This window comes from Haliotis rubra, unplaced genomic scaffold (assembly GCF_003918875.1).
Source record: "Haliotis rubra isolate DU_JTF1 unplaced genomic scaffold, ASM391887v1 Scf511, whole genome shotgun sequence".
NCBI lineage: Eukaryota > Metazoa > Mollusca > Gastropoda > Lepetellida > Haliotidae > Haliotis > Haliotis rubra.
This window is the reverse complement of record NW_025767204.1, coordinates 79,958-94,774: the sequence shown is the minus strand read 5'-3', so window position 1 is coordinate 94,774 and position 14,817 is coordinate 79,958. Positions and strand designations below refer to the sequence as shown.

At 40.1% G+C, this 14,817-nt stretch overlaps 1 protein-coding gene across 5 annotated transcripts in view; it reads left to right on the top strand.

The window, feature by feature from the left end:
- LOC124292281 (probable serine carboxypeptidase CPVL) overlaps nucleotides 1-14,817 on the top strand; it is a 100,381-nt gene that overhangs the window by 56,217 nt on the left and 29,347 nt on the right. For 2 of the 5 annotated variants that reach the window (XM_046729346.1, XM_046729342.1), the window contains exon 10: nucleotides 1,366-1,464. The exons of 1 other annotated variant lie outside the window; for it this stretch is intronic. In XM_046729346.1, coding sequence (XP_046585302.1) covers nucleotides 1,366-1,464 — 99 coding nt within the window. Of the gene's footprint in view, nucleotides 1-1,179; nucleotides 1,270-1,365; nucleotides 1,465-14,817 lie in introns of all 5 variants that reach the window. 2 more of the 5 variants (XM_046729347.1, XM_046729344.1) reach the window with 1 other exon arrangement.

The window sequence follows — 14,817 nt, the reverse complement described above, 5'->3', positions numbered from 1 at the left end:
AAATATAGGGACACCAAATATTAGCCTGTTTGCATTTTCAATCAAATGTGACAATACAGTTTGTTCAAGATCAGATGCTTGACAGCCTTTGCAACTTACTAGCCCAACTGCATGCGCGTTCGGTCCTCAGATGAACTCATCCATCACATTGGGTAAACTGGCCCAGTGAGCTGTCTCTCACTGTTGCTATAGTACTGATTTCCCTTATCAGTGTCACACTTGTTCACCAATGATATCCAGTTCACCAATCACTGTCAATCTTTACATGATACTTCAGAACAATATTCATCAATTTTCACATTAAAAATCAATGTAGTTCAAAGTATTAAACATATAAGAGTTATGGAATTCTATCAGTCACAAATGTAATCATGGCCAATGCACAAGTACATTTTGAGTTTGTTCAGAATAAGCATGGTCATGAAAATCTAGTTGACCTTGATGACGGACCCCTCGATGATGTTGAATTTGGCAGATTATGTGATGGACTTTTGGGTTGAGGGTAACCATGGGTGGCAAACTTGAAACCATCATGACACCATTGGCCCTCATAACACCACCCATGTAGACGGTTGGCACAATAAGATGAGAAAGATCATGGTCTTGCCTCATCTCAACCTCTACAAGTTCATCGAGTTTTTCAAAACCGAGCAAGGCTACACTGAAGCAACAATCCTTCAACTTCAACATTGCAGTGCTGTATGTTTCAGAAAGCGAAAGTATCGCAATATGGAAGATGTCCAACAACGGAAAACCTGCCACCCCTTTAGCAATAATAGGGCCCACCTGCCATTTAATCCGTTTGTTGTTCTATGGTCCCAAATGTTGGGAGATCGAGAACACACCATTAAAACAGTATGTAGTGATATACTACTGGTCCTCCTGGCCTTGCCAGGCCTTGCCTTTTACAGAGTCCTGACATTGTTTCTTTGGCAGAGCCAGAGCTTTTTCACTCTGTGTTATGGATATTGGTGAAAAGATGCATATTTCACACTGTCATAAAAGTTCATCTTACATTCTATGCTTAGATACTGTAATTTGTAAAAACGTTAATACACAGAAATGTATATTCTTGTTCGCTTATTTGTTAACATTTGCCAAATCAATACTAGCAAGCTCAGCTTTAGAACAAGAGGAAGATAGGTGTGGCCTGAGCTATCTCTATTCTGTTTCTTACAGATTATGGGTAAAGTCTTAAATAACGGCCAAGATGCATACTTTTATAATGTGACGGGCTTGGATGATCTTTACAACTTTATTCTCAGCGAGGTAGATTCTTGAAAGTGTTTTCCTGCCACAGATATTCTCTGTCTTTCTGACACTAGAAGAAACTGATTTTGATGTTAACTGTTGTTCAATTACCAGGTGTTTGATGAGCTGTTAAATGGAGATCTCACACAAGGGCCTCCATACTTCCAAAACGTGACAGGGACTTCCAATTACTACAATTTCCTGCTTACAACGGTAAATTGTGTTACTGGTAAACAAACTGTACTTAACAGGATATCAAGTTGACCTGGATGAAATGGCATTGGGTGATACACATACATTTTGACTTTTTCCTCTCAATATTTGCTTTTTTTTGTAAAGGATTATAGAAGTTTGTAAGATCATATCCTCTCATGTAAAGACAAAGCAGTGTTTGCTAACATCATGTCCTTGTAAATTTTCATTTAGCGTTATTCAGTGAAATATTGGTGATCAAAACCCAGGCTAGCCCTGAAACTAAGGCTTCCTACAGCTGATTGAAGTGTATCCTTTGTGTGGTTAGTCTACCAGTACACATTCTATCACTTATCATATGCAGTCAGTTTCTTCAGTGAGCCAGCTTCACTTACGCTCTCAGTAAGTGCCATGTTGCCATCTTGGTTTCCAGCATTATTAACCCAAGCTGTTGCATGCACTGCACTGAAATATTCTATTTTGCTTAAACTATAATTAAATCCTGCTAATTTCATTAATCTAGTACACTAATACCTGTATCATTTAATAACATTCACTTGCTAACAGTAATATACACACAGTAGAAGTGCTTGACCATTGTTCCCCACATTGAACAGTAATATACACAGAGTGGAAGTGCTTGACCGTTGTTCCCCACATTAAACAGTAATATACACACAGTAGAAGTGCTTGACCATTGTTCCCCACATTGAACCGCAATATACACACAGTAGAAGTGCTTGACCATTGTTCCCCAAATTGAACAGTAATATACACACAGTAGAAGTGCTTTACCATTGTTCCCCACATTGATCAGTAATATACACACAGAAGAAGTGCTTGACCATTGTTCCCCACATTGAACAGTAATATACACACAGTGGAAGTGTTTGACCGTTGTTCCCCACATTGAACAGTAATATACACACAGTGGAAGTGCTTGACCGTTGTTCCCCACATTAAACAGTAATATACACACAGTGGTAGTGCTTGACCATTGTTCCCCGTATTTGAACACTAATATACACACAGTAGATGTGCTTGACCATTGTTCCCAACATTGAACAGTAATATACACACAGTGGAAGTGCTTGACCATTGTTCCCCAAATTGAACAGTAATATACACACAGTAGAAGTGCTTGACCATTGTTCCCCACATTGAACAGTAATATACATACAGTAGAGGTGCTTGACCATTGTTCCCAACATTGAACAGTAATATACACACAGTGGAAGTGCTTGACCATTGTTCCCCACATTGAACAGTAATATACACACATTAGAAGGGCTTGACTATTGTTCCCCACATTGATCAGTAATATACACACAGTAGAAGTGCTTTGACGATTGTTCCCCACATTGAACAGTAATATACACACAATAGGAGTGCTTGACCATTGTCCCCTCATTGAACAGTAATATACACACAGTGGAAGTGCTTGACCGTTGTTCCCCACATTGAACAGTAATATACATACAGTAGAGGTGCTTGACCATTGTTCCCAACATTGAACAGTAATATACACACAGTGGAAGTGCTTTGACGATTGTTCCCCACATTGAACAGTAATATACACACAATAGGAGTGCTTGACCATTGTCCCCACATTGAACAGTAATATACACACAGTGGAAGTGCTTGACCATTGTTCCCCACATTGAACAGTAATATACACACAGTGGAAATGCTTGACCATTGTTCCCCACATTGAACAGTAATATACACGATGGTAGTGCTTGACCATTGTTCCCCACATTGAACAGTAATATACACACAGTGGAAGTGCTTGACCATTGTTCCCCACATTGAACAGTAATATACACACAGCGGAATTGCTTGACCATCTTTCCCCACATTGAACAGTAATAAACACACAGTAGAAGTGCTTGACCATTGTTTCCCACATTGAACAGTAATAAACATACAAAAGTGCTTGACCATTGTTCCCCACATTGAACAGTAATATACACACAGTGGAAGTGCTTGACCTTTGTTCCTCACATTGAACAGTAATATACACACAGTAGAAGTGCTTGACCACTGTTCCCCACATTGAACAGTAATATACATACAGTAGAAGTGCTTGACCATTGGTCCCCACATTGAACAGTAATATACACACAGTAGAAGTGCTTGACCATTGTTCCCCACATTGAACAGTAATATACACACATAGTGGAAGTGCTTGACTATTGTTCTCCACATTGAACAGTAATATACACACAGTGATTTGGTTGACCATTGTTCCCCACATTGAACAGTAATATACACACAGTAGAAGTGCTTGACCATTGTTCCCCACATTGAACAGTAATATACACGATGGTAGTGCTTGACCATTGTTCCCCATCGAACAGTAATATACACACAGTAGAAGTGCTTGACCATCTTCCCACATTAAACAGTAATATACACACGGTAGAAGTGCTTGACTATTGTTCCCCACATTGAACAGTAATATACACACAGTAGAAGTGCTTGACCATTGTTCCCCACATTGAACAGTAATATACACACAGTGGAAGTGCTTGACCATTGTTCCCCACATTGAACAGTAATATACACACAGTGGAAGTGCTTTGACGATTGTTCCCCACATTGAACAGTAATATACACACAATAGGAGTGCTTGACCATTGTCCCCACATTGAACAGTAATATACACACAGTGGAAGTGCTTGACCGTTGTTCCCCACATTGAACAGTAATATACACACAGTGGAAGTGCTTGACCATTGTTCCCCACATTGAACAGTAATATACACACAGTAGAAGTGCTTGACCATCTTTCCCCACATTGAACAGTAATATACACACAGTAGAAGTGCTTGACCATTGTTCCCCACATTGAACAGTAATATACACACAGAAGTGCTTGACCATTGGTCCCCACATTGAACAGTAATATACACACAGTGGAAGTGCTTGACCATTGGTCCCCACATTGAACAGTAATATACACACAGTAGAAGTGCTTGACCATTGTTCCCCACATTGAACAGTAATATATACACAGTAGAAGTGCTTGACCATTGTTCCCCACATTGAACAGTAATATACACACAGTAGAAGTGCTTGACCATTGTCCCCACATTGAACAGTAATATACACACAGTAGAAGTGCTTGACCATTGTCCCCACATTGAACAGTAATATACACACAGTAGAAGTGCTTGACCATTGTTCCCCACATTGAACAGTAATATACACACAGTGGAAGTGCTTGACCATTGGTCCCCACATTGAACAGTAATATACACACAGTGGAAGTGCTTGACCATTGGTCCCCACATTGAACAGTAATATACACACAGTAGAAGTGCTTGACCATTGGTCCCCACATTAAACAGTAATATACACACAGTGGAAGTGTTTGACCGTTGTTCCCCACATTGAACAGTAATATACACACAGTGGAAGTGCTTTACCGTTGTTCCCCACATTGAACAGTAATATACACACAGTGGTAGTGCTTGACCATTGTTCCCCGTATTTGAACACTAATATACACACAGTAGATGTGCTTGACCATTGTTCCCAACATTGAACAGTAATATACACACAGTGGAAGTGCTTGACCATTGTTCCCCAAATTGAACAGTAATATACACACAGTAGAAGTGCTTGACCATTGTTCCCCACATTGAACAGTAATATACATACAGTAGAGGTGCTTGACCATTGTTCCCAACATTGAACAGTAATATACACACAGTGGAAGTGCTTGACCATTGTTCCCCACATTGAACAGTAATATACACACATTAGAAGGGCTTGACTATTGTTCCCCACATTGATCAGTAATATACACACAGTAGAAGTGCTTTGACCATTGTTCCCACATTGAACAGTAATATACACACAATAGGAGTGCTTGACCATTGTCCCCACATTGAACAGTAATATACACACAGTGGAAGTGCTTGACCGTTGTTCCACATTGAACAGTAATATACATACAGTAGAGGTGCTTGACCATTGTTCCCAACATTGAACAGTAATATACACACAGTGGAAGTGCTTTGACGATTGTTCCCCACATTGAACAGTAATATACACACAATAGGAGTGCTTGACCATTGTCCCCACATTGAACAGTAATATACACACAGTGGAAGTGCTTGACCATTGTTCCCCACATTGAACAGTAATATACACACAGTGGAAATGCTTGACCATTGTTCCCCACATTGAACAGTAATATACACAATGGTAGTGCTTGACCATTGTTCCCCACATTGAACAGTAATATACACACAGTGGAAGTGCTTGACCATTGTTCCCCACATTGAACAGTAATATACACACAGTGGAAGTGCTTGACCATTGTTCCCCACATTGAACAGTAATATACACACAGCGGAATTGCTTGACCATCTTTCCCCACATTGAACAGTAATAAACACACAGTAGAAGTGCTTGACTATTGTTCCCCACATTGAACAGTAATATACACACAGTGGAAGTGCTTGACCATTGTTTCCCACATTGAACAGTAATAAACATACAAAAGTGCTTGACCATTGTTCCCACATTGAACAGTAATATACACACAGTGGAAGTGCTTGACCTTTGTTCCTCACATTGAACAGTAATATACACACAGTAGAAGTGCTTGACCACTGTTCCCCACATTGAACAGTAATATACATACAGTAGAAGTGCTTGACCATTGGTCCCCACATTGAACAGTAATATACAAACAGTAGAAGTGCTTGACCATTGTTCCCCACATTGAACAGTAATATACACACATAGTGGAAGTGCTTGACTATTGTTCTCCACATTGAACAGTAATATACACACAGTGATTTGGTTGACCATTGTTCCCCACATTGAACAGTAATATACACACAGTAGAAGTGCTTGACCATTGTTCCCCACATTGAACAGTAATATACACGATGGTAGTGCTTGACCATTGTTCCCCACATTGAACAGTAATATACACACAGCCGGAATTGCTTGACCATCTTTCCCCACATTAAACAGTAATATACACACGGTAGAAGTGCTTGACTATTGTTCCCCACATTGAACAGTAATATACACACAGTAGAAGTGCTTGACCATTGTTCCCCACATTGAACAGTAATATACACACAGTGGAAGTGCTTGACCATTGTTCCCCACATTGAACAGTAATATACACACAGTGGAAGTGCTTTGACGATTGTTCCCCACATTGAACAGTAATATACACACAATAGGAGTGCTTGACCATTGTCCCCACATTGAACAGTAATATACACACAGTGGAAGTGCTTGACCGTTGTTCCCCTCACATTGAACAGTAATATACACACAGTGGAAGTGCTTGACCATTGTTCCCACATTGAACAGTAATATACACACAGTAGAAGTGCTTGACCGCTCTTTCCCCACATTGAACAGTAATATACACACAGTAGAAGTGCTTGACCATTGTTCCCCACATTGAACAGTAATATACACACAGAAGTGCTTGACCATTGGTCCCCACATTGAACAGTAATATACACACAGTAGAAGTGCTTGACCATTGGTCCCCACATTGAACAGTAATATACACACAGTAGAAGTGCTTGACCATTGTTCCCCACATTGAACAGTAATATATACACAGTAGAAGTGCTTGACCATTGTTCCCTACATTGAACAGTAATATACACACAGTAGAAGTGCTTGACCATTGTCCCCACATTGAACAGTAATATACACACAGTAGAAGTGCTTGACCATTGTTCCCCTACATTGAACAGTAATATACACACAGTGGAAGTGCTTGACCATTGTTCCCCATTGAACAGTAATATACACACAGTAGAAGTGCTTGACCATTGTTCCCCACATTGAACAGTAATATACACACAGTAGAAGTGCTTGACCATTGTTCCCCACATTGAACAGTAATATACACACAGTAGAAGTGCTTGACCATTGGTCCCCACATTGAACAGTAATATACACACAGTGGAAGTGCTTGACCATTGTTCCCCACATTGAACAGTAATATACACACAGTGGAAGTGCTTGACCATTGTTCCCCACATTGAACAGTAATATACACACAGTAGAAGTGCTTGACCATTGTCCCCACATTGAACAGTAATATACACACAGTAGAAGTGCTTGACCATTGTTCCCCACATTGAACAGTAATATACACACAGTGGAAGTGCTTGACCATTGTTCCCACATTGAACAGTAATATACACACAGTAGAAGTGCTTGACCATCTTTCCCCACATTGAACAGTAATATACACACAGTAGAAGTGCTTGACCATTGTTCCCCACATTGAACAGTAATATACACACAGTGGAGTGCTTGACCATTGTTCCCCACATTGAACAGTAATATACACACAGTAGAAGTGCTTGACCATTGGTCCCCACATTGAACAGTAATATACACACAGTAGAAGTGCTTGACCATTGTTCCCCACATTGAACAGTAATATATACACAGTAGAAGTGCTTGACCATTGTTCCCCACATTGAACAGTAATATACACACAGTAGAAGTGCTTTGACCATTGTCCCCACATTGAACAGTAATATACACACAGTAGAAGTGCTTGACCATTGTCCCCACATTGAACAGTAATATACACACAGTAGAAGTGCTTGACCATTGGTCCCCACATTGAACAGTAATATACACACAGTAGAAGTGCTTGACCATTGTTCCCCACATTGAACAGTAATATACACACAGTAGAAGTGCTTGACCATTGTCCCCACATTGAACAGTAATATACACACAGTAGAAGTGCTTGACCATTGTCCCCACATTGAACAGTAATATACACACAGTAGAAGTGCTTGACCATTGTTCCCCACATTGAACAGTAATATACACACAGTAGAAGTGCTTGACCATTGGTCCCCACATTGAACAGTAATATACACACAGTAGAAGTGCTTGACCATTGTTCCCCACATTGAACAGTAATATACACACAGTAGAAGTGCTTGACCATTGTTCCCCACATTGAACAGTAATATACACACAGTAGAAGTGCTTGACCATTGGTCCCCACATTGAACAGTAATATACACACAGTAGAAGTGCTTGACCATTGTTCCCCACATTGAACAGTAATATACACACAGTAGAAGTGCTTGACCATTGTTCCCACATTGAACAGTAATATACACACAGTGGAAGTGCTTGACCATTGTTCCCCACATTGAACAGTAATATACACACAGTAGAAGTGCTTGACCATTGTTCCCAACATTGAACAGTAATATACACACAGAAGTGCTTGACCATTGTTCCCCACATTGAACAGTAATATACACACAGTAGAAGTGCTTGACCATTGTTCCCCACATTGAACAGTAATATACACACAGTAGAAGTGCTTGACCATTGTTCCCCACATTGAACAGTAATATACACACAGTAGAAGTGCTTGACCATTGTTCCCCACATTGAACAGTAATATACACACAGTAGAAGTGCTTGACCATTGTTCCCCACATTGAACAGTAATATACACACAGTAGAAGTGCTTGACCATTGTTCCCCACATTGAACAGTAATATACACACAGTAGAAGTGCTTGACCATTGTTCCCCACATTGAACAGTAATATACACACAGTAGAAGTGCTTGACCATTGGTCCCCACATTGAACAGTAATATACACACAGTGGAAGTGCTTGACCATTGTTCCCCACATTGAACAGTAATATACACACAGTAGAAGTGCTTGACCATTGGTCCCCACATTGAACAGTAATATACACACAGTGGAAGTGCTTTGACCATTGTTCCCCACATTGAACAGTAATATACACACAGTGGAAGTGCTTGACCATTGTTCCCCACATTGAACAGTAATATACACACATAGTGGAAGTGCTTGACTATTGTTCCCCACATTGAACAGTAATATACACACAGTGAAGTGCTTGACCATTGTTCCCCACATTGAACAGTAATATACACACAGTAGAAGTGCTTGACCATTGTTCCCCACATTGAACAGTAATATACACACGATGGTAGTGCTTGACCATTGTTCCCCACATTGAACAGTAATATACACACAGCGGAATTGCTTGACCATCTTTCCCCACATTAAACAGTAATATACACATGGTAGAAGTGCTTGACTATTGTTCCCCACATTGAACAGTAATATACACACAGTAGAAGTGCTTGACCATTGTTCCCCACATTGAACAGTAATATACACACAGTGGAAGTGCTTGACCATTGTTCCCCACATTGAACAGTAATATACACACAGTGGAAGTGCTTGACCATTGTTCCCCACATTGAACAGTAATATACACACAGTAGAAGTGCTTGACCATCTTTCCCCACATTGAACAGTAATATACACACAGTAGAAGTGCTTGACCATTGTTCCCCACATTGAACAGTAATATACACACAGTAGAAGTGCTTGACCATTGTTCCCCACATTGAACAGTAATATACACACAGTAGAAGTGCTTGACCATTGGTCCCCACATTGAACAGTAATATACACACAGTAGAAGTGCTTGACCATTGTTCCCACATTGAACAGTAATATATACACAGTAGAAGTGCTTGACCATTGTTCCCCACATTGAACAGTAATATACACACAGTAGAAGTGCTTGACCATTGTTCCCACATTGAACAGTAATATACACACAGTAGAAGTGCTTGACCATTGGTCCCTACATTGAACAGTAATATACACACAGTGGAAGTTTTGACCGTTGTTCCCCACATTGAACAGTAATATACACACACAGTGGAAGTGCTTGACCGTTGTTCCCCACATTGAACAGTAATATACACACATAGTGGAAGTGCTTGACTATTGTTCTCCACATTGAACAGTAATTCACACACAGTGATTTGGTTGACCATTGTTCCCCACATTGAACAGTAATATACACACAGTAGAAGTGCTTGACCATTGTTCCCCACATTGAACAGTAATATACACTCGATGGTAGTGCTTGACCATTGTTCCCCACATTGAACAGTAATATACACACAGCGGAATTGCTTTGACCATCTTTCCCCACATTAAACAGTAATATACACATGGTAGAAGTGCTTGACTATTGTTCCCCACATTGAACAGTAATATACACACAGTAGAAGTGCTTGACCATTGTTCCCCACATTGAACAGTAATATACACACAGTGGAAGTGCTTGACCATTGTTCCCCACATTGAACAGTAATATACACACAGTGGAAGTGCTTTGACGATTGTTCCCCACATTGAACAGTAATATACACACAATAGGAGTGCTTTGACCATTGTCCCCACATTGAACAGTAATATACACACAGTGGAAGTGCTTGACCGTTGTTCCCCACATTGAACAGTAATATACACACAGTGGAAGTGCTTGACCATTGTTCCCCACATTGAACAGTAATATACACACAGTAGAAGTGCTTGACCATCTTTCCCCACATTGAACAGTAATATACACACAGTAGAAGTGCTTGACCATTGTTCCCCACATTGAACAGTAATATACACACAGAAGTGCTTGACCATTGGTCCCCACATTGAACAGTAATATACACACAGTAGAAGTGCTTGACCATTGGTCCCCACATTGAACAGTAATATACACACAGTAGAAGTGCTTGACCATTGTTCCCCACATTGAACAGTAATATATACACAGTAGAAGTGCTTGACCATTGTTCCCCACATTGAACAGTAATATACACACAGTAGAAGTGCTTGACCATTGTCCCCACATTGAACAGTAATATACACACAGTAGAAGTGCTTGACCATTGTCCCCACATTGAACAGTAATATACACACAGTAGAAGTGCTTGACCATTGTTCCCCACATTGAACAGTAATATACACACACAGTAGAAGTGCTTGACCATTGGTCCCCACATTGAACAGTAATATACACACAGTGGAAGTGCTTGACCATTGTTTCCTTACATTGAACAGTAATAAACATACAAAAGTGCTTGACCATTGTTCCCACATTGAACAGTAATATACACACAGTGGAAGTGCTTGACCTTTGTTCCTCACATTGAACAGTAATATACACACAGTAGAAGTGCTTGACCACTGTTCCCCACATTGAACAGTAATATACATACAGTAGAAGTGCTTGACCATTGGTCCCCACATTGAACAGTAATATACAAACAGTAGAAGTGCTTGACCATTGTTCCCCACATTGAACAGTAATATACACACATAGTGGAAGTGCTTGACTATTGTTCTCCACATTGAACAGTAATATACACACAGTGATTTGGTTGACCATTGTTCCCCACATTGAACAGTAATATACACACAGTAGAAGTGCTTGACCATTGTTCCCCACATTGAACAGTAATATACACGATGGTAGTGCTTGACCATTGTTCCCCACATTGAACAGTAATATACACACAGCGGAATTGCTTTGACCATCTTTCCCCACATTAAACAGTAATATACACACGGTAGAAGTGCTTGACTATTGTTCCCCACATTGACATTGAACAGTAATATACACACAGTAGAAGTGCTTGACCATTGTTCCCCACATTGAACAGTAATATACACACAGTGGAAGTGCTTTGACCATTGTTCCCACATTGAACAGTAATATACACACAATAGGAGTGCTTGACCATTGTCCCCACATTGAACAGTAATATACACACAGTGGAAGTGCTTGACCGTTGTTCCCCACATTGAACAGTAATATACACACAGTGGAAGTGCTTGACCATTGTTCCCCACATTGAACAGTAATATACACACAGTAGAAGTGCTTGACCGCTCTTTCCCCACATTGAACAGTAATATACACACAGTAGAAGTGCTTGACCATTGTTCCCTACATTGAACAGTAATATACACACAGAAGTGCTTGACCATTGGTCCCCACATTGAACAGTAATATACACACAGTAGAAGTGCTTGACCATTGGTCCCCATTGAACAGTAATATACACACAGTAGAAGTGCTTGACCATTGTTCCCCACATTGAACAGTAATATATACACAGTAGAAGTGCTTGACCATTGTTCCCTCACATTGAACAGTAATATACACACAGTAGAAGTGCTTGACCATTGTCCCCACATTGAACAGTAATATACTCACAGTAGAAGTGCTTGACCATTGTCCCCACATTGAACAGTAATATACACACAGTAGAAGTGCTTGACCATTGTTCCCCACATTGAACAGTAATATACACACAGTAGAAGTGCTTGACCATTGGTCCCCACATTGAACAGTAATATACACACAGTGGAAGTGCTTGACCATTGGTCCCCACATTGAACAGTAATATACACACAGTAGAAGTGCTTGACCATTGGTCCCCACATTGAACAGTAATATACACACAGTGGAAGTGTTTGACCGTTGTTCCCCACATTGAACAGTAATATACACACAGTGGAAGTGCTTGACCGTTGTTCCCCACATTGAACAGTAATATACACACATAGTGGAAGTGCTTGACTATTGTTCTCCACATTGAACAGTAATATACACACAGTGATTTGGTTGACCATTGTTCCCCACATTGAACAGTAATATACACACAGTAGAAGTGCTTGACCATTGTTCCCCACATTGAACAGTAATATACACATGGTAGTGCTTTGACCATTGTTCCCACATTGAACAGTAATATACACACAGCTGGAATTGCTTGACCATCTTTTCCCCACATTAAACAGTAATATACACATGGTAGAAGTGCTTGACTATTGTTCCCCTACATTGAACAGTAATATACACACAGTAGAAGTGCTTGACCATTGTTCCCCACATTGAACAGTAATATACACACAGTGGAAGTGCTTGACCATTGTTCCCCACATTGAACAGTAATATACACACAGTAGAAGTGCTTGACCATCTTTCCCCACATTGAACAGTAATATACACACAGTAGAAGTGCTTGACCATTGTTCCCCACATTGAACAGTAATATACACACAGAAGTGCTTGACCATTGTTCCCCACATTGAACAGTAATATACACACAGTAGAAGTGCTTGACCATTGGTCCCCACATTGAACAGTAATATACACACAGTAGAAGTGCTTGACCATTGTTCCCCACATTGAACAGTAATATATACACAGTAGAAGTGCTTGACCATTGTTCCCCACATTGAACAGTAATATACACACAGTAGAAGTGCTTGACCATTGTTCCCCACATTGAACAGTAATATACACACAGTAGAAGTGCTTGACCATTGGTCCCCACATTGAACAGTAATATACACACAGTGGAAGTTTTTGACCGTTGTTCCCCACATTGAACAGTAATATACACACAGTGGAAGTGCTTGACCGTTGTTCCCCACATTGAACAGTAATATACACACATAGTGGAAGTGCTTGACTATTGTTCTCCACATTGAACAGTAATTCACACACAGTGATTTGGTTGACCATTGTTCCCCACATTGAACAGTAATATACACACAGTAGAAGTGCTTGACCATTGTTCCCCACATTAAACAGTAATATACACATGGTAGAAGTGCTTGACTATTGTTCCCCACATTGAACAGTAATATACACACAGTAGAAGTGCTTGACCATTGTTCCCCACATTGAACAGTAATATACACACAGTGGAAGTGCTTTGACCATTGTTCCCCCACATTGAACAGTAATATACACACAGTGGAAGTGCTTTGACGATTGTTCCCCACATTGAACAGTAATATACACACAATAGGAGTGCTTGACCATTGTCCCCACATTGAACAGTAATATACACACAGTGGAAGTGCTTGACCGTTGTTCCCCACATTGAACAGTAATATACACACAGTGGAAGTGCTTGACCATTGTTCCCCACATTGAACAGTAATATACACACAGTAGAAGTGCTTGACCATCTTTCCCCACATTGAACAGTAATATACACACAGTAGAAGTGCTTGACCATTGTTCCCCACATTGAACAGTAATATACACACAGAAGTGCTTGACCATTGGTCCCTACATTGAACAGTAATATACACACAGTAGAAGTGCTTGACCATTGGTCCCCACATTGAACAGTAATATACACACAGTAGAAGTGTTTCTGACCATTGTTCCCCACATTGAACAGTAATATATACACAGTAGAAGTGCTTGACCATTGTTCCCCACATTGAACAGTAATATACACACAGTAGAAGTGCTTGACCATTGTCCCCACATTGAACAGTAATATACACACAGTAGAAGTGCTTGACCATTGTCCCCACATTGAACAGTAATATACACACAGTAGAAGTGCTTGACCATTGTTCCCCACATTGAACAGTAATATACACACAGTAGAAGTGCTTGACCATTGGTCCCCACATTGAACAGTAATATACACACAGTGGAAGTGCTTGACCATTGTTTCCCACATTGA